Raw genomic sequence first — 22,083 nt, forward strand, 5'->3', positions numbered from 1 at the left:
AACGTCTATTACATTCAAGCCCATGCCAAACGCGTTCACATAATGCTGAATAAGCCTATCACAATCAGATAAATCTCTCTGTCTTCTCAGATATATAGAGTCTCCAAATATCTGCTGTGGTATTCCCATGCTGACTGGATGAATCTCACCAGGGACTTTGGCCGGCTGAACCAGTAACCTTTAGGTTCAGTCTAACGCTAATTTGTATGGAAATAGAAACAAATTCATTCACGAGGCTATTCCAGACTTTCCAAGTGTTATTGGACTGAATGGATCAAATTTGGAAAGTGAGATGACGATGGTGAGATCCGCGGTGGTGCTGACGCTCAAAACTATCCTTCTGCCGTGTTCCAGCCGTGGCGATGGAGTAGGCTGCGGTAGATCCGATGATGTAAGCACGCATCAATAGTGTTTTTGTAATTACTCTCACAGGTAAAAAGGGGGAGACTGCAGGTGTAAAACAGAAGCTTGAGGCTTTTACGTTCCCGTTTTTTTCCAAGTCTAAAACATGAGCAGCCAATGACAGCAAAGCCCAGAGAAGAGGTCTCACCATCTTGTCAAATCTGATCAAGTATAAATTTGTATAAACATTTTTGCTGTCTTTTAATTGTAAGGAATTGTGGAGGAAAAGATACGTGTGACAGTGTTTCTAAATACACTCTGAAATGTCTTTGGCATCGTGCTGCAGCTTCTTGTTACATGAACCAATTACGGGTCAAACTTTCGTCTTCAACCCAAACATGTATTTCTTTGCTAAAAATATTACTGAGTAGTTTGGATAAAAAACAACAACAACAACAGAAGGATATACAGTATCCTGACATGTACACACAGATTATATTTCTAAATTAAAATTCTTTGTGTAACCAGGCACAGATGCTTATCAGTGGGACTGTGTTCCTCTGTCCTCTCATTTAATCCAGGTTTTTTTCCATATTGTTTTTCTTTTGCTGGGTAAACTGATCTTTGTGTGCTGTGTGCCAGACTCTGCCCTCCCTCCCTCCCTCCCTCCTCCACCACATGTCAGTTTAGGACAGCATCTGCTCCGTGAGAGCAGCTGAAGGAGTTGAACGGGGGGCAGAGCGTGCACGCATACATCCCTGGATTCAGGTGACAGAGGCAGGTACAGGCTGCAGACACAGAGCACATACGACTCTTTGAATTAACGGCTGAGGGGTCAGAAAGAGAGAGGAGAGTGGAAAAAGTCACAACTGCAAAGAAAGTAGATGTGAGAGTGAGGGGAAAGAAACAGAGGAACAACATAGCAAGATGAGCAGCAGCTATTTTTATAAAGAGTGTTCAACTGAATAAAACATTACTGCTGTCCAAGTGACCAGAAATCCCAAACTAAATGTGAAATGGCCTCATGTAATTAAAACAGGCTTGTCACATACTGTATGTTTTGTTCTTAATAACACTATTTTCTAATGCAATTTCCCACATGCTGGACCAGAGATGCCCCCTCCAGTGTGTCATGTTTAACAACCATATAATGTTGGTTATGTTCTCTGGCACGTTTCCTCTGTACCATGCGAGAAACACAAAACACTGTTTGGAGCATAAAAGGGATCAAAGGCAATTAATAGTGTGTGAATTTTAGCAATCATCTGCTGCTTCACACTTGGCCCCGTTCCTAGCCTAGATGTAAGTGTGTCTCTGCTCTTTATATATTCCACTGAAAATTACCCTCGTCATCCTCGCCACCGTCACCAGCAGTGACACCTGAGACTAATTATGAGAACTGCAGGCCTGTGCTTCCCCACAGTTTTGGTCTGATAGCCTTCACAGTTCAAACATGCATTTGTTCAACTACTATTTTGAGGTGCAGGATGTTTTTGTTTTTTACCCATTAACCTTTTAATTTGAGCTATTTCAGCACATTATCCATTACTTTAATCCAACTATTGTTTGTCACTTTTTTTTTCAACAATCATCTACTAGTTTTAGCAAGCTATTTAAATTGTATGTGCATTTAGCTAGCTTTTGACCGCATTCGCTATCAGCTGACTATTTCAGATAAACGGTCCGTTTCGCTGTCTTCTAACTTATTTGTCGAAACAGATAAACAATTCCGTCATTTATCTACTGTTAGCTGACCTTTTGACCATTTAGCCACTAGCTATCTCTGCTCTGTTACTAATAAATTCACACACTTAAATTGTAATATGTAATGTTCAGGCATAGCTCTCAATATGTTTCCAAATAGCAATCTCTATTTTAGCAAATTAATTGAGTCACTCCACATTTTATCCATGTACCTCCGGGGTTAACATTCTGGGAATTACCCAACTAGGTTCATTATGAATACAGCAGTCATATAATTGAGCCCATTAGTTGAGCAATCCCGTCGTTTTTCTGTACTTCTCTGCTTGTTTTGAATTCATGCGTCATAATTCTTGGCATTGGTGGGCAAGGCATGTTTTGCACTCCTGCCAGCTGTTGACCGTAAAGAATTTGCATTTATTCCCAAAAAGAAACTATTTCAAATGTCTGTATTATATTAGACAACATGTTCTCTGATTCTCCTCACCTTTTCGCTCCTCCTGCCCACGCAAGCACACTTTTAAAGCAGATAGCCCAAATGGAGCTCTTGAAACAGATACGTCTGTTATTTGAGTTGACCTTCTAAAAGCCGAGAAAGAAATCCTAACTCGGAGTTCCTGCATTAGCAATGACTACAAATTAAAGACTTCCTACCATCTAAATTAAGTTTTAAAGCTTTAAATGTGGCTCTGCTTTTTTGACGGATCTTTTTTAACATCATTACAGTGCATCCAAGCGGGAGTTATGTAGTTTAGAATCTGTGTTTCTTCAGTTGTATTTCTAAACCTTTAATCTTGTTTTATTTCCCTTCATATTTCATCCCTGCTGTCCTCTTCTGTCATTTCCTCCTCCTCCTCTTCCTCCTCCCGCCTTGTGTACAGTATCAGTGTGTGTGAACGCCTTTTTAGTCCAGCTGTGTTGTAAGTTTTATAACAAGTCCATATCAACTGTGTATCAGGTACATAAATCACGTGATTTATTTAATTAGCTGAGCCTCCCAGAGATCTCACTCTGCTTGGAATGCCTTGCTTACTGACCTCATGGAAAACGGTGGCCTGCCAAGGTTTCCTCTCATATCCCCTAAAAAGGAACCTAAGGAGTACGTTTGGAAACAGACGGCGATAGGGTTTGGGGTTGTTTTTTTTCCGCAGTGAAAGAAAAACATAAGAGTAGGATGGTTGGACACACACAGGCACAGATTGCTGCTTTGATTGTGGATTAAGGGCTTCAGCAGATAGTCTGTGAATGTTGTGGGTGTACTGGGCCATGATAAGAGGGTTTTACTACAAGACAGGTAAATTCAGGGCACTGGCAGCCGAGTCACAGCTCTCAGATCTAACGCCTGGTTGCTTTTGTCTGAAGGTTTGTGATGTTTTAGTGTTCGGGTCTCAGCTGTGTTCTGCAAGAGAGCACATGCTCCCTGGCCCAGTTTGGAGCCCACAAAGGGGTAACCGAGTTAAAGTGAACCCAATGTGCTGTCTCCTCTGGCATTACATCAAGATTGCTTGTGATGAATACATCCTGCATCAACCATTTTCTCTCTCCCTGTGTTTCTCTCTCTAATACTGGCTGGACGGGCTTGTTGTTCACTGTCGGTGCATATAATCAAAGTTTGATTAGAGAGTTGATTATTCTTACTAGTTTACAATCCCGCTGGCAGCAACAGCAGAATCGAGAAGTTGACAAATCGGACATGATTATTAAATATAACAAAGTACATCCTTACAGATTACCTGATCAACGTAAAAAAAAATCTGATAAATGTCATACTAAAATGTCCAATGTCCATGTCTAAAGGTACTACCAGTAAAAATTGTATGTATTTTCATTTGGTGCATAGCACGTTACCTTCTATTCACACACACACACACACACACACACACACACACACACACACACACACACATTGATAGCAGTGAGTTCTGTGTGTACTTGTCTCGCCTGCATTGTCACCAAGCGTAAACCAACAGTGATGTCACCCACTGGTTTGTGAACGGCCGTTATGAAGCCCCGAGTTCGGAATATGGCCGGCGCCGTCTTGCTAGTCCCGAGTGGTTTGGAGCCAGTAGTGACCATATTTAAGCGAGCTGGGGGGGAGCAAGCAAGGGATCTGACTCGATCTGATTGGAAACCCAGCAATATAACTGTCAATCAGAGCAATTGTTTTCTCTGATTTCTGCCCATTTTGGCAGGACAGCATTATTTATCAGTGCCTTTCAAAAATGTTTTAATCCTCATTTGCAAAAGTAGAAATATGTGCTGATCTGCAACAGCTGAAGTTAAGGTTTGGTAAGATTTTTTTCTCTCCCACCACCCCCCACCAAGAAAAGTCGATTTGCGCACACTATGAACATGGTGAATGTATCAAATAGCTGAGTTAAGGTTTTAACTCAAATTGATTGGATTCGGTTCAGGAAAAGATGATAGTTTGGGTTCAGATAACCATTTGGTTTGAGAATGATTGTGGTTAAAAGAAACAAACGCTGACAGTCTCCATCCATCACATGCTTTTTGGCCTTTACATGGTGAATGAGAATCTAAAATCTTTGTTACCAATAGCAGTGTTCATTTGTTGGACCTTAAGTTTCCCATCAAGAACTATTTGTAATGAAGGGCTGCTCATGGCTGAATAGCAAAGTTGCATAAAAGAGAAAAAATAGTTCCACTTTAGTTGTGCTGTGATGCTGTCGGGGGGCGTAAATAACAAGAGGCTAACAGTATTTCCATTGTGTCAAACAGCACTTACTATAAGTTCTTATTTGTACCGACTGCATATACTGGGAGGGACAAAAGAGACCCCAGACGCTGCAATTATAATCATCTCCTCCAAAAATATTTATTGCCACCTGCTAAAGGCTAAACACCACTGCATCACATTTTCTTGGCAAAACTGTGTGGAGCTTAGAAGTGAGTTTTACCTTCTTTTTTTAAAATGTTAAAGATCTCATGTGTCAATGAGCCTTTTTTCAGGTTGCCAAAGTTATATTGAGTCATTAAAATTATAGAAAATAAATCTTTATAATCTGTTACTCCATGAAATAAACATTTGTGCATTGTTTTTCCAGCTGCATGAGCACACAATGACTTTAAATATCAATATTTCTTCCAATAGAACATAAAAGGCAGACTTTGGGCTACATAGCAGCTGTCAGCGAGGCCTTTTGTAGGTCAAAAGCTGGTGGGAGTAATGGAGGGAAGTGGGAGGACCAGAGCTGTGTTTGAGAGCCTGAGTAAACAATCCTGGGGTCGTCTGGAGTTTGAGGTGTCTATGACTGAGAATTGATGGGGGACGGCATATCCATTATTTTAGATTGAGATGGGACATGATTCTTGGGAAATACAAGATCACAGTTGTCTTTTGATGTAACATCTTCAGGTGGGATCCATGGAAATGCGTGATGCTTAGAAGTGGCCAAGAGTTGCAGTTTGTTGGGTCGTGTAATGATATCTTTGGTCAGACGCAGCTGGAGATGAAAGCGAGCGGTGGCGAAGGCATGCTGGGAAGCAGAGTGGGCTGCTGCTCAAAGACTGCCTGTACCAAAGAGGATGACACAATCTGTGTTTATTTGCACGCTTGTACAGAACATTCCTTGATTTGCGCAGCATTTTAGGGATGGCGTAAACGCAGAAAAGAGTGACGTCCCTCTGGGATGCCTCGTCAGGCCACCTGTATGTTGAAGAAGTAGGCCAGCCATATACGGCTGAATATTGTGATTGTGTTCAACACCTCTCAGCACAGTCCAGCTTTGCAGATGGAATTTGTTTACAGACCACTACAGTAGTACATACTGACAGTCATGTCCTCTCAATGGAGCTATAAATCATTACAATTAGTTACTCGGCTTCATAATAAGCTGCTTTTTGTATTCACTTCCAAAGGTTTCCCTTTTATTTTAATTTCAGAAATGTTTTAAAATTTTCAATGCAGTTTTTTGCTCCAGGTCTCTTTCAAATGTGGGGAGGTGGAGCTGGATATTAAACTATTGCCCTTACGGTTAACTTCCAGTAGCTACCTAAGCTCTTGACATGTTATTTACAGTATTCCAGGTGTTGATACACAAAAGACAAACAAAACTGCTTTCAAAATGTGTGTTCTGCAATATTGTTAGGCTTTGGTTTGGCGATCTATTAACTTAATGTCATCCCCAACAACCCGAGTTGTTGTCTTTAAGCAGTAGTTTTGCTAATTCTCAGTTATTTGTGCTCAATACTTAGATTTTTGGAGATGCAACTGAACCAAAACAGTAAAGCTGCAGCTATAAAACTAAAACAATAAGCTAAGATGCTAATATGCCCCACATATCTTGGGGAACAGCAGAATAAGGTTGCAAATTACAAGTGAGTTTATGAAAGATGTTGAGTGGTGCATTTTACAATATACTAGTTTCTTTTCTTTGATGATTGTCTTATTTCTTAGTGTATTATTGCTGTGAAATGTGTGTATTTTTTTTTATAGAAACCAGTGGTGAAAGCAGATATGTCATGGTGGAATAAAATGGAAATACTCAAGTAACATACATGTACTTTAAATTTGTACTTAATTACTTGAACATTGTAGCACTGGTAGAACAAACAGAAAATGTGTGTTTGTGCTATCCAGAAAGGCAAGTTGTTTTTACAAAGCACAACAAATTAACTGTGTTAAATATTTGACGTACTTATTAACTTAAACATTAATATTCATGAGAATGAATAAAGAGACCATGCAAATATTTTGCAGCAGTAGAAAGCTCTGTCAGAGCCTCTAAAAGACAAATCCTTGTTTTTCTTTTGTGTCCCAGCAAACACTGAATTCTGATTAAAGTGATTAACCATATTTAAGCTTCTTATTTGTGCAATAGTGCAAAGAAAACTAAATCCAGCAGGCAACTGTTTTCACCTTTGCCTCAGTCTTGAGTGAAACGGTGCTGCCCACACACTGATGAGGGTATTATAGTGCATGGCACTGCCTGGTCCCCAGGGTGGGGAGATGTCTGAGGACATTATCAGTCAACCCCAGAGAGAGCAGCGCTGCCACCAGCATTTCTGTTACATAGTCTGGATCCTGAGGTCCGCTGTGAGACCTTCCATCTTGTTAGAAACATATTGTCCCCTTGTGGTCTTCTACTTTGCATGTTTTCAACTTTTGACTGAATTCTTTATTCTTTGAGTCGCATGCAGCCTCTCCTTTTGTTCTTTTAACTAATTATTGATATGTTCACGCCTGATAAACGCACCACCTCCTTTCCTATTAGGTGAGCTGCTGTGCTGGATGAATAGGTTGTGGTCCTCGTCTTGTTGGTGAGAACAAATTGTGCCTGGTAATCAATGTAAATTTAATTGAGTGACAGATGACGGGAGCCCAAAGAGCGACATTTTATTCTTTGATGTCTTTTCAAAGCCCCTTTTCTTATCCCTGCCTAATTAATCAGTGTAATAAAGACTTGAGATGCACTGGGTAATGTGGATGATGTTGTGTTTTACAGGCAGACACCCAGGGGAAGAGACTGTACATACTGAGCTGTCATCTTTGGAGACAAACTGGCTACCACAGCACTAAAAAGTGAATTGACAGCCAGAGTCAGTTTCATATTTGCGTTGCTGCAGATGAGCAGTGTTTGAAGATATCAGACATTTAATTTGGGAAATCTGATTGAGGGTTAATATGGCACAGCACTGAGTAAAGCTGTGCACCCATCTGCTAAAGTGAATACGGGAGGATTAAAAATTGTGAAATGAATTAGAGGGTAGAAATGTGTTACAGGCCAGGATTGAAGTCAGAAAGAAATTAAATCTTCAAATTACAAAATGTTGGCAGTATTTCAGAACAGCAAAGCTATCATAAGGGGATATTTCTCCCCTCTGTAAAATGAAAAATTTGTTTTGAAGCATTTAAATTAGCACTAGTGGGTTGCTAGAGGCATTAGCGTAAATGGTTGTCTGTAAATTCTGATTTGGTAACGAGAAGCGGCGGCGAGGAGTGAATGAGAACTTATGGTGCACCTGTGTTCTGCTGACATTCATAAGCCTCTCCGCTTGTTAGTTTTGCCTAATAAGTCTTCTAAAGGCTCTTATCGCCTTTCAATGTTATGCAATTTCCCTTTTTTCTTTCACATGTTAATTACAGAAATTGGGTTATGAGACAATCAGCCTCGGGTTGCGGCAAAAGTCTTTGATACCGGTTTCCTATCTCACAACAGTCTTTACACAAACTGAGAATCTGGACTAATTTTAGAGGGAATTAGTGATTCCTTAGGAAAAACCTAATAGCCTGTAATTTTCCAGATGTCTCCTCTCTCTGTTTTTCCACAGCTTTCCATGAAATATGTGAATTTAAACATGTTGCATATTAGCAGACAAAAGGCTCACAGGGATCTTTGGATGTCAGTCAAACCTCTTTGGTCCTTTGGTTGTTTTTTTTTACACCTTCCAGAGGGGTGAGGCTGCGCCTTTCCTCCGTCAGTGACTGTAATCCGTATAAACAGAGCAAATGGCCCTGGTGGCTTTCCCTGCATGCCAGGACAAGCCGTGGAGACATCCTGTCTCATGATAACTTTGTCACCGTTGGAAGTGCGGGGGAGGCTCTGGATGGAGGGATGAGCTTGTCGTGCGGGCCTTTTCCCCTCTCTCACATGGTGCTAGGACTGCTGGCCTTGTCGCCTCCGGCTCCTGCGTCTGCTGTTGACGAGCGCCGTTGTCACCGCGGTCGTCCCCACGTCTCGATAAGCCGCTCCCTGCTGCTGACATCTCCTGACAGGCCGGAGCTCGGCCTCTGTGCTCACCTGAACACACCGTCCTGCTCGCTCCACGCTGAATGGTTAATACGTGTTTCTACCATTTTAACCTGTAAGTTAAAATGGTGTCAACATATGTCACCAACTTCTTAAAGCCAAACTATGCAGCTTTAAATGAAAAAAAAATAATACACCGTCTTTTTGACCAATTTAAAAAAGTTCTATTTGTTGGAATTAAACACAATGAGGGGTTTTGCCCCTACAAACTTATTCAGACTTGTATGACTAATAGCTTAATTAATAGGCTTAACTTTTCTCATTAATTCTTCTGCACTTTAAGTCTGCACAATGTTTAGTTAGAAGCAAATGCTTGTTCAAAGTTGAAGCAAACACATTTTAGGGTTGAACTTCTGATGCAGTGCTTAAGGGAAGTACAATAAATAATGTTTAAATTGCACCTTCTCAAATGAGGTAATAATGCTGACGTTTTCATCATAAAGTTTTGATTTGTTCATAAAAAGAACAACATTAATATTCACAGACCTGAGCTGAAATGGGGGGAGATATATTTACCATATAGACTTCTGCATTTCTGATTAGCGTTGCCTGCAAGAAAAAAAAGCAGGTCGAGATAGTCTGCAGTTCAGGTGATGTCCGTATCATGTGACTTTTTCCATTTTACGAGTATGCAGGTTCGATGGAAGGTTTGATACAACATCCGACTTGTGTGAGGGAGACCGCTGTTCACTTCCTGTAACAAACCACGCATTGGGAGTGTTTTTAAAAGATCTATTTACCGTTGCTATGATGACGAAGATTGCATAATGCTGGGTGCAGTAGACTGGTGGTTGCTTCCTGTTTCCAACCACTAGTCAGAACAGTTTTTTAAAAGCTTGTTTACTGATGCCATGATAATGATGGTTGCATTACATTAAGGAAGTAGGAACTTTAACACACTACACGTCAAGTCATAATTTTAACCCAAAACATTATCTTTCAATTGGCCACAGAGAATCAGTCTCATCAGTCGTTTCTCTGTCCTTAGAAAAGGAGATCAATTTCTCTATATTGATGAGATTAAAAATAGGCCAAGCTACAAAGAAGCAACACGTCTCTGTGCTCGGTGATCAGGTCAGGTTTTCCTCAGAGACATACATCAGCTGTAATGGCTCTCGTTTCGGCGGCACAACTTGGGAAGCTTTAAACAGATTTGGCACCAGACAGACAGATGGCTCAACGGCACGGATCAGCGTGACAATAAAACCAGAGCCTACAGAATTAAATCAACCCTTGGAGTAATTACATTCAAACTATCCCATGTGTCGATCCTATTGTTATCAGGGACGTCATCTTCTCAAGTCCACTGGGCAACAGGTCCACACGCAGGGAACGTATATCAAACTGTAATGATGTTGCGTTTGAGGGCCTCGTACCCTGCTGGGCAACAGGAGTGAGAAGATGACGTTAGAAGACAAAAGGTTGACACTCAACCCTGAAAATCCATCATGAATTTCATGAGCGCTACACTGCGAGTACAAACAGAATCTCTCTATGAGTCAGGCCATATCTGAAAGTGGCTGGTGGTGAGCACTTGCTGGTACTCTCCAAGAGCCCATTTCAGTAAACACATGTCACTGACAATACGTTGGGACAGTAAGTGGTTTATCAGCTATTTTCTGTTTTATGGGGGATAAATGAATGGAAAATTTCTGTTCAGAACTCTGACGTCATCTGCTTATTTATTTATGGGAAATTTTGATTCTTTTTCCGGGCTAAGCTGTTCAAAAGACTCAGGGGAGCACACACCAACCGCACTGCCGACTTTTCCTGCTTTGCTGTAGGGGTGTTGTAATTCATGGATTAAAAAGGACTGCGGGACAAAAAGTGATTTTATAAACAAATAAAGACCTGTATTTATAACCTACCCTTTGGTGTCCTGTTTATTTGATCTGGAAAAATGTTGAGGCCTAATTGTGTGCAAATGCACTCATTAGCTGAAGCCACTCCGCATAGACCAATTGTCAATGAATTATTCAAGCTCTCTCTCCCATACGCGACATCAATACTTGACCATTCTCGCCACACTGCTGTGCATTCTCATCTCCAATTGCATTCTGCCGCTGTGAAATGAAGAGTCTTTGAATCTATCAGAGGAGCTGCTCAGAGAATACAAATCATTTATATCTGTCTAGTCCAGGTTTGACTATCTTTGCAGCCTCCAGCCTTCTCTTCTCAGACCCCATGTCACCTGCACTGTAGAGTTAATTAGTTCTGCCCCAGTAACCCGGCTTCCTTCTCCCTCTTTCCCTCAGGATATGGCCATGCAGCCCCCAGCACAGATGCAGGGAAGGTGTTCTGCATGCTCTACGCCCTCCTGGGCATCCCTCTCACCTTGGTCATGTTCCAGAGCGTCGGTGAGCGCATCAACACCTTTGTCAGGTTCCTGCTCCACCGCCTGAAGAAGTGCCTTGGCATGAGGCACACTGAGGTCTCCATGGTCAACATGGTCAGCATCGGTTTCATATCCTGCATGAGCACACTATGTGTGGGGGCGCTGGCCTTCTCCCACTTTGAGAGATGGAGCTTCTTTCATGCCTACTACTACTGCTTCATCACACTCACCACCATCGGCTTTGGGGACTACGTGGCGCTGCAGAGTGAGCACGCTCTGCAGACCAAGCCGGAGTACGTGGCCTTCAGCTTCATCTACATCCTGACGGGTCTGGCTGTGATCGGAGCCTTCCTCAACCTAGCAGTGCTGCGCTTCATGACCATGAACGCCGAGGACGAGAAGAGGGATGCCGAGCAGAGGGCTCTACTCGCGCACAATGGTCAGGCAGGCGGACACATCAACTGCTCTGTCGACCCGGCCTCGCCTTCCTCTGCGTCCGGGTGCGGCGGAGGCAGCGCGGTCGGAGGGAGCGGGGGAGGGGCAGCGGGCCGCGGCCTGCGTAACGTTTACGCCGAGGTACTCCATTTCCAGTCCATGTGTTCCTGTCTGTGGTACAAGAGCAGGGAGAAGCTGCAATACTCCATCCCCATGATCATCCCGCGGGACCTCTCCACCTCGGACACCTACATGGAACAGGGAGAGGCCTTTTCCAACCCTCTCCATTCTAACGGCTGCGTGTGCAGTCTGCAGCGCCACTCGGGCATCAGCTCGGTGTCCACCGGCCTGCACAGCATCAGCGCCTACAGGAGACTCAATAAACGCAGAAGCTCCATCTAGAAACCTTTTTAGATTCCACTTGTGAGTAGCATGAAGTGAGGGAGGGCCCTCCTACCGCGGTGCGAGATGAGCTGTGGACATCAAGGGAACACGACTCTGGTCCTCCTGACGTTTCTTTCTTTCTGGTACTGAGGAGGCTCACGCTGCAGCTTCCAGACTCCAGCCATGTCTTTAACTTCCATTAGCTCAGCACAAGCCATTTAACACTAACATCATTACTGATGTCACTGAGAAATAATGCTAATGGTTGTTTGAGAAGCATTTGTTACATAAACTCTGAAGCTGTTGCTGTTGGAAGACGGGAGGAAAAAAATATGTGCATCTCTCCGCACATCTGGACACTGAATATCTTAATATTGAACTCAGTATTTTCTCGGTTCATAAGACAGACTTTCATGTTCTAATATGAAAAGGGACAGAATACACTGTGAGAAATGTTTTTAAGAAGGACTGGGGTGTAATAATTGTACATAATACCCTGCTAAGAAATATTTTATTGAATAAACTTATATCCACTTTTTCCAAAAGGAATCTCTGGTTGTAAGTATTCTACTCACTTCAGTGTAATTAAAAGGTGTATATATTTGGAAACTTCACTCAAAGGTGTTATTGAGGGAAAGCCTATTTTTTCAGTCAAAGTTTTCCAAAAAGAAAAATAATCTCAGTGTCTTCTTCTGTGTGTCTGTAACTACAGTTCAGGTTCAAGCCAAACTTTTTGATCTGTTTTATGTTGTTTCCTTCCATGAATAAATTCACATTACAGGCGCTTAAATGACAGTTTTGACTGAGAATGATTGAGCAGGTTTGGTTTAATTGTCTTGCTGAAGAATGGGACATTTTGGATGCTGCTATGGGAATCAAACCTGTGACAGTGTCGTTGACCACTAGGCCTCCCTGCCGCCCCTCTCAGACCTCACTATGAATTTCTTTTTCATGGTTTCTTCCTGTGGCTCAAACTATTTTATGTACACGTTGCCCTCATATGTTTTCATACAGCACAACTATATTCTGATAGTTTGAATTAGAGCATGTAAGCTCACTTGTGTATTGTAGAAAGGCATATCTTATTCACTGCTGCACCTTAGAGGACTGTCGTTGATGCTTTCAGACACTGGAACTCAGTGCACAGTTATATTTTTTTAATGAAATCGCATTATGTTTTATGTAAATGATACGCCCTAATTACTTCTCTCTTGTGTTACTAGTCGCAGGTGTTTGACTCAATACTCTGTGTTGTTGATGATTGACAATAATAGCAGTGCACGTCACTAATTTAATGGCCTCAGAGTTTTGCACCTCATGCACTTATCGGGGTCTTTTGCTTCAGCCCCATCTATACACACTTGACTCAGCCAACTGAAGTCTTTATGCAGTGTTCATTTTTTGTTGTTGTTCTAGTCCTCTGGAGGAGTTTTCTTATCTAATCTTCATCCTTTTTTTTATTTAATTTTTGTAGGTTTACTTTACATTGTCTGATTTCTGTCACATTTTCATCCTTTTTAGTTTTCTACTGGAATGTTCTCATTAACTGCAATATGCCTGTTAACGTTGTTCAGAACCTCTCATGAACCGATGAGTGATGAACAGCTATATGTGTGAATATACATTTACATGTTTTTTGTTTAATCATAATAAAATATTATTTAATTTCAAAGAATACTTTTCTTTATTTAAGTGTTGGCTGGTGTATTAAATGTAGTCTGCTGTCTTTGGTGAAATATGTATTAATTCAAATGTGCTCCCTTGTTATTTGATATTAGGCTTAAGAGCACTGTTGTTGTTGTTGAGTAATTTGGTTTGTCAAGAAATCAAGCAAGGCCTGCAGACAACTACCAGAAAGTCAGACGATGATAAGCAATTTGAAGTAATATAAGTAAAAATGCATTTTTTTTTTTTTTTTTTCTGTATGCGTTTAAATGTACCCTGTGGAGATTTCTACCACCGGCAGCACAATGAAAAGAAATGCATGAACAATGGCTGTGTAAGAAACATCTGCTAGCAGGTGAGCATGGATGTTAACAATTCATGGTTTAATATCCATCCATCATCTCCACCCGCTTTATCCTGAACAGGGTCAAGGGGGGGCGGAGCCTATCCCAGCTCACTTAGGGTGAAGGCGGGGTTCACCTGGACAGGTCACCAGTCCATCACAGGGACACGTAGAGACAGACGGAAACAAAGACCGTTCAGACCTCAGGGACATTTGTAGAACCACCAATTAACCTGAGGTGCATGTTTCTGGATGGTGGGAGGAATGGTTTAATATATTTTTGAAAAAAAGACATTTGTTACAGCCAACATCATTGTTACTGACTCTTTGTTATGAGGCTGTTAGTTACTTTCTTACTTATAGTTTTGATCCGGGGGATGTAAAAATTGTCCAATTTTCACTCAGGTCTGGTGATAAAGGTGAGGAGACTTATGGTCAGTAATAATGAGTGTCTCTCATCAATGGAGCCAAAAGTTGTTCATTTTGGCCTCACTGACTCTATTTGGGAATATTTTTAGAGAAACTTCAAAAACAGCCTCCCGCTGAGGGGGTTAATTATGTTTTATTTAATTGCTCTCCCGTCTTGTTTCAGAGACATAGAGAAAAAACTTGAATATTTTATTAATTTGGACTGAAACGTGCAAAAACACAAAAAAACATTCCACTTTTCATGAGTATTAAAACATTTCAGCCATTAGAATAATATGCTGCTACAACGTGGCTATAATCACTCAAGATCTACACTTAATGGTGTTAATAGGATTTTACCACCACAAACAAGGTGTTCTGTGTTACCAGAAAGTACACTTATTGAGGCTTCATAAGAGCACATTTTATTTGTCTGCACATGCTTGAAAATAACGCACAGAAAAGCTTGAATTAAGCTTGAATTCAGTCGAGCAACACTGTGTTGTACAGAGTCACGGGTGCTGGTCATACTCTATGCGTGTTCCAGCCCGTCCTGAAAACAGCAACACTGGTGAATTGTTGAAAGAGGTTGAAACCACCAACATTTACATTTATTCATTGTAAATATGACAGGAGCAATGGCAGTAATCAGGTCAGTATAGTTGGATGGATTAAGCACAAAACTCCTTGAAAAGTCAACGTTGAACACATAATTTGTTTTAACTTAAGCCACGTGACGTAACTTATGCAAAAAACAAAGTTATTTTAAGCCAAACCAAGATCTTTTCCTAAACCTAACCAAATATAAATTTGGTGCTGAAACCAAACCATGACAACAAAAGCCCATTACGCTTGTCACTGGCACTCTTCAAAGGTCAAATTACCTATTTTTATGTTTAGGGGGCACTTAAAATGCTCATATACATTTATGTTATTTCAAGAGTCAGTGGAAATCAACCTATTGTGTTGTTCCGGTATGAGGATGCGTCATATATTCAGCGTTTAGGGTGGTATAGATTGCAGGTGAAGTGAACAGTCTTCATCCTTTGTACTTTTGGGGAATAAATAATAAATAAATGCCGTCAACAATCCCAATACTGATATTCACACCACTAAGAATTATTTCTCTGGTAAATTCCCAACAAATAATACATAACAACAAAGCCCAAAACTATTTTGTTTTCATAGCTACAGATTGGAATGAATCTTTATCCAAATATGCATCTTATCAACACAAAAAACTGCAGTAAGTATGAGAGGAACTTATATAGTCATATTTTTCCCCGTTTACATAAAAGAAACCATCATTTTACTAATCTTAGAATTTTTTCCGACCAGTTTTGTAGTTTATTTGCTTCTGTCAGACATTTTTCTCAGCTTTTGTTTCTATTTCCTCTTTTCATACGATGTTGGTTTTATGCGTCCGTGTCCGTGCACCAATTATTGCATCCTGATCAATAAAACATGCTGTGCAAATTAAGCTTAAACATTTGAGACAAATGAATCCTGTTATGTAAAGCACACATCTGCCATGTGAACTGATATTGTTGCAACAAATCCCTGAATTTGCACTTCTGTGTCACCACTGCTTTCATCACAGCTAACTTTTCAGGCAGGCCTCAATGACACATTACGCAACCAAAGTTAAGATGAGGTGACTCAGTTTATTCAACCCTGCTATGATATTTATTATGTAACTGTCACAGTGGCACCTTTCTAGCTGCAAACCATAAACTCTTCCGCTCCACTTCCAAGGAGAAAGTGCCGAGATGATCAGCTTAGATCTGTGCATCGTTCGTTACCTTTCACACTCTATAAGTCCCGACCTGTGCCAGTTCTGCAGCTATACAATGTTCCCCTAAACTTCATCTATATATTCACATCACCTGTAACTCTAAATTTATGCGACAACATACAAACACACCGAACCAAGGGGGAGCAGCAATCTTTTGGGTTGCAGGATTTTTCTTTAAGACACAAGTGATGTGACCAACTGTTGTTTCTGAATGTGAAATTAATGATGAATTGCTGGCAGTCTTTTATTTTTATTTTTATTAATGTGGTGTTGTGTATTTGTTATTGTTTATAAGCACAGTTTGTAACATGAATATAAGTAAATGGAAGCCCTGGAAACTGTAAAATAAAAAGGTTTCCTTTTATAAACAAAAGATTTCAATCCTATATTTTCAGTGATGATAAAATTATAAAAAAGTTTAATTGATTAATGTTGTATCTCTATAATAACATGATAAACTTAAAATATATACTGTCTATTGTCACGACACTGTTAAAATGTTCTGTTGTCAGTTTTATGGGATTTAATTACCATCACGTTGTACGGCTGTAATGAATACTTCAGTTGCAAACAAGAGAGGAAGCAGGACTCATCTGAACACTGATGAGTTTGACTGACCTTATGGAAGTGCTGTACTCCTCTCCCACAATGCCACGTGGTTTGGGCCCATCTTTTTCTTCTGTCATGTAGGTAAACAAAAAAAAAAGTCACATTAGACACAGGCTTTAAAAATCTCTCAATGTACTGTAAAATATTTGTGTAAATTCCTGCTTCTCCCCAGCATTTCCTGAAACAATACTGAGAACATTTTGTCCTCAGTGGTGGCTACGATGATCACAGGCATGTTTTTCTCCGTTTATTTAATCACTGATGCTTTCAATCTTACTGTTTAGTGAAGTGAAGCAATGTCATTCACTTTCCTGTTTAAAAACATGTAAGAATACAATCAGAACAGACTATTGAAAATGACAGAAAGGATCCATGGATCGATGAGTTTAAGGACACAAATGGCATCTGACAGGCGGCAGTTCTTCATGCTTGGATGGCTGAACATTACAAAATGAACTGAGGAAAAATTCAATCTGAAGTGATGCTTACATTAAACAATTTCTGCTGTGTTTTGAACACCAGGGAACATTACTGACACACTGCCTGTTCTGTTACATAAAACTGCTCCTCACCTCAGATGAAATACAGATTCTTGGAAGTAGCTTATAATGTTTGTGGGAAAATACAGTAGTGTGAAAAAGTGTTTGCCTCCTTCCTGATTTCTTATTTTTTTGCATGTTTGTCACTTAAATGTTTCAGATCATCAAACAAATTTAAATATTATTCAAAGATAACACAAGTAAACACAAAATGCAGTTTTTAAATGAAGGTTTTTATTATTAAGGGAGAAAAACAATCCAAACCCACATGGCCCTGTGTGAAAGTGTTTCCCCCTAAACCTAATAACTGGTTGGACCACCCTCAGCAGCAACAACTGCAATCAAGCGTTTGTGATAACTTGCAATGAGTCTTTTCCAGCTGTGGATGAATGTTGGCCAACTCATCTTTACAGAGTTGTTGTAATTCAGACACATTGGAGGGTTTTCCAGCACCAACCTCCTTTTTAAGGTCATGCCACAGCATCTCAACAGGATTCAGGTCAGGACTTTGACGAGGCCACTCCAAAGTCTTCATTTTGTTTCTCTTCATCCATTCAGAGGTGGACTTGCTGGTGTGTTTTGGATCATTGTCCTGCTGCAGAACCCAAGTTGGCTTCAGCTTGAGGTCACGAACAGACGGCCGGACGTTCTCCTTCAGGATGTTTTGGTAGACGGTAGAATTCATGGTTCCATTTATCACAGCAAGTCTTCCAGGTCCTGAAGCAGTAAAACAGCCCCAGACCATCACACTACCACCACCATATTTTACTGTTGGTATGAGGTTCTTCTTCTGAAATGCGGTGTTACTTTTACACCAGATGTAACGGGACACACACCTTCCAAAAAGTTCAACTTTTGTCTCGTCAGTCCACAAAGTATTTTCCCAAAAGTCTCGGGGATCATCAAGATGTTTTCTGGAAAAAACAAGACGAGCCTTAATGTTGTTTTTGCTCAGCGGTGGTTTTGGTCTTGGAACTCTGCCATGCAGCCATTTCTGCCGAGTCTCTTTCTTACGGTGAGTCATGAACACTGACCTGAACTGAGGCAAGTGAGGCCTGCAGTTCTTTGGATGTTGTCGTGGGGTCTTTTGTGACCTCGGATGAGTCGTCGCTGCTCTCTCGGGGTAATTTTGGTCGGCCGGCCGCTCCTGGGAAGGTTCACCGCTGTTCCATGTTTTCTCCATTTGTGGATAATGGTTCTCACTGTGGTTCTCTGGAGTCCCAAAGCTTTAGAAATGGCTTTAGAACCTTTTCCAGGCTGATAGATCTCAATTACTTTCTTTCTCATTTGTTCCTGAATTTCTTTGGATCTCGGCATGATGTCTATCTTCTGAGGATCTTCTGGTCTACTTCACTTTGTCAGGCAGGTCCTATTGAAGTGATTTCTTGATTGAGAACAGGTGTGTCAGTAATCAGGCCTGGGTGTGGCTCGAGAAATTGAACTCAGGTGATAAACCACAGTTAAGTTATGTTTTAACAGGAGGGGGAAACACTTTTTCACACAGGGCCATGTGTGGTTTGGATTGTTTTTCTCCCTTAATAATAAAAACCTTCATTTAAAAACTGCATTTTGTGTTTACTTGTGTTATCTTTGACTGATATTTAAATTTGTTTGATGATCTGAAACATTTAAGTGTGACAAACATGCAAAAAAATTGGAAATCAGGAAACACTTTTTCACACCACTGTATTATGCAAGGTCACCTCAGGCCAAATTAATGTAGAGAACTTTTTTTTTCTTTTTTTTTTTTAGATTTCTACCTGCAAGAAATTAGCTGGAAAGGGTAATTTTCAGACTCATGTAGTCAAAACATCTTTGTGACACTGAGTAATCAGTATGCTGTCAAATGAAGGCATTGATTTTGAGAGAAGCATTAAGTGTTTCTCAGTTAACGAGGGGGCTGAAAGGGGTTGGCAGAGGATGAACACTTCTCATAAATTAAGGCCATTTTTCCAAACATTTGAGGTATTTGTGTCTGAAAATGTGTCAATTCCTGTTATTCTCTTGCGCAACATTTGTAAACACGCAATTCCACAATTTCACCTCCTCCTTCCTTTCCCTCATGCTTTACCTCTTACTCTATTGTGTCTTGAGTTTGGCAACTTGTGGAATAAACTGTCATTACTCCACAGAATAATCTCTGAATGAGTTCCTTTCAGGAGTAGCAGAGCATGTTCACAGGAATAAATGAAAGTGAAGAGGGTGACGGGGTTGTTTAGTGGGTGATGGGTTTTTTAATCTTTTCAAAGCCTCCACCTCTGAATGTCAAGTATTCAGTTCCTCTCACATGTCTGTCTCACTGCATTGCATAAAGCTAACTCATTTTTCACAGGAAACTGAAAATACGCCGGTCTGCCAGGACCTTTATCTCATAAGCAGAGAATGCCATTAATGGCCTGTTCCACTCTCTGCTGTTAATCACACTGAGAGGAAATGTCTTTTTATGTGCTGAAAACCATCTCTTGTGTAGAAAGCAGCAAGATGTTGTGTATTACCAACTGACACGTCAAAATGACCAAATTGCAATCACTTTTCCGTCCAGTTTGTTCTTGTCAGTCAGCATGTGGTATTTGATCTTTTAAAACACAACCACTTTACTGGCTTTCTTTAGATTGACAGCAAAGAAACTCTTAAATGTCAAACCAATTGTTTCCACTCGCAAAGAAATAAATTCAACTTGACCTGTTTACCAATCCTCATCTTTGAAATTGGAATGCCACTGTTTCTTTTTTGATGTATATACATAAATATATATATATATATATATATATATATATATATATTTATGTATATTTATGTATATATATATATATATCCTTTCCTGCTGGCGAGAAATGTCTTGCCTTTGTCTCTTTTTTAATGTTTTATTTTCTTTGTTGTACTTTTTTCTTACTATCCTTTTCTGTCTCACACAAACATAGCTGCATTCATGAGAGATCACATGAACCAGATTAAAACTAGAAAAGTATAGAAGGCCTACACATACTCAAAGGAGTCTACATTTGTAGATCATGTTTTAATAAAATATAACGGCTGACCTCAAAGTTTGAACAATTTCCTTGTTCCTGGCATGTGTAGGACTAATGCACTAATGTCTTTACATTTATATATATTTATTTGAGGTTGAAGATCCATTATTGAGCTTTGACACAGCTGATTGACAGAAAAATACACAACAAAAGGTCACAACTGATAGAATGTGTAGTCTGTAGTCTCGTGCTAACAACGAAAACGTCTCCATGACTCCATTTGTTGAGGAAGGCAATAAACTGTGGTTGAAAACTTCAGACACGTTTAATGAGGAAGCTCACTAATGCACATGTTGGACACTGATTGTTGAATCATTCCACAAACCAAAGGATACAAAAGTTGTGATTTTATTGCATTTAGTTATTTCCTGTGCTTAATCAATTCCTTGTAGTGTTACTGACTAAACAAGGACATTCGTTGTGTTAATTAGTGAGCTTTAAGGCAGGTTTTGTTATACCTTTGGAAAGATCCAGGCTGTTTTTTGTTTTTTTACATATTCTATGGTTATTTCCTTCTTTATACTAAGCTAAGCTACCTGAATGATTGGTGTAGCTTCACGTTTACCTTGCAGACGTTACGTAACATAATGTTACAACTGAAGATTAATTACCAAAGCTGTTTAATATTTCTATTTTCTTGGTTGCTGACAGCAGCTCAGATAGTTAACTGATGTTGTCATTGTGAAGATAACCAGGCTATAAAAGATGTATGTTGAACAGATTGACAGCATTTTCTTTTTTTTCCACTAACACCTGGATTTTTTTTCTGTGTCTGCCAGCAGATGAATTGATGGGATGCTTATGACAATGGCAGGTTATAATAAGTAGACGACTTTGAATTCCTCGCTTTCGCTGCATCTCTCATATTCAACTCTGATTTTCAGATGTTGTCTGTGAAATACGGTGAGGAACCCACAAAATTTACATGTGCTAAAAATAAGTTTCTGTGTCACAAATGCACAACAAAATTGATAGATAGATTTTAATGGCACCCTTTCAAACAATATAAAACCTTTCCACTGAAGTCAGAACACATTGGCCCCATTCTATCTTCATTTTACACCTGAATCGACTGGACATGCTGGTTTGAAGCAGCTGGCTGCCACGTTTCAGATCGGCAGTAGTGTGATTATTTTAACTGATGGAGAGGGAAAATGGCATCTAGTAACAGGGATGCTGGGGAGGGTCTCATCTCATGTGAAGGTCTGACATTAGTGGTGTTACATAACTGTGACCTCTGGCTCTGCTGCCGCTGACTGTGGTACAGTCACCCCCCCCCCCTCCCCAACCCTCCATCTTCTCTGTAATCATTCTGCTTGCATTGCTTCAGACATGAGCCGAGCTTTGTGGCCAAACGAGCTGTTGGCACTTGCTGGGATGTTCTTCTGATCAGTTGGTAGTGTCAGCTGAGATGAGAACAAGCAGGAACACGAGCCAAAGTGCGCACAATCAGACGTTACTGATTTCACTACAACTACGAATGAAAACATCAAGCTCGGTGAACGATGATCTCCAGGCTGTGACCAACATCAAGCCTATTCCCTATTTGAACTATTCAACTATAATACAAATTTTAAAGCCTGATAGCAATGTGCTCTTCTCTTTGTGCCCTTTGATGGCGGATGGCAAACAGCTTTTCGGTGCATTACCGCCACCTTCTGGTAGTAGTAATGCATTACAAACAGGTGCCAGTAAAAACAAGATGATAGTTGCTTAACCTATCAGATT

At 40.4% G+C, this 22,083-nt stretch overlaps 1 protein-coding gene across 1 annotated transcript in view; it reads left to right on the forward strand.

The window, feature by feature from the left end:
* The window catches only part of kcnk3a (potassium channel, subfamily K, member 3a), a 29,959-nt gene extending 16,327 nt beyond the window's left edge, over nt 1–13,632 (forward strand). The window contains exon 2 of the mRNA XM_069174040.1: nt 11,069–13,632. Within this exon, the coding sequence (XP_069030141.1) occupies nt 11,069–11,985 (917 nt within the window). The 3' untranslated portion in view covers nt 11,986–13,632. The remainder of the gene's footprint in view (nt 1–11,068) is intronic.
* Nucleotides 13,633–22,083: the final 8,451 nt, after the last annotated feature.

This window comes from Embiotoca jacksoni, unplaced genomic scaffold (genome assembly GCF_022577435.1).
Source record: "Embiotoca jacksoni isolate LCO1_2020_lvr unplaced genomic scaffold, fEmbJac1.0.p SCAF_101, whole genome shotgun sequence".
Classification (NCBI taxonomy): domain Eukaryota; kingdom Metazoa; phylum Chordata; class Actinopteri; family Embiotocidae; genus Embiotoca; species Embiotoca jacksoni.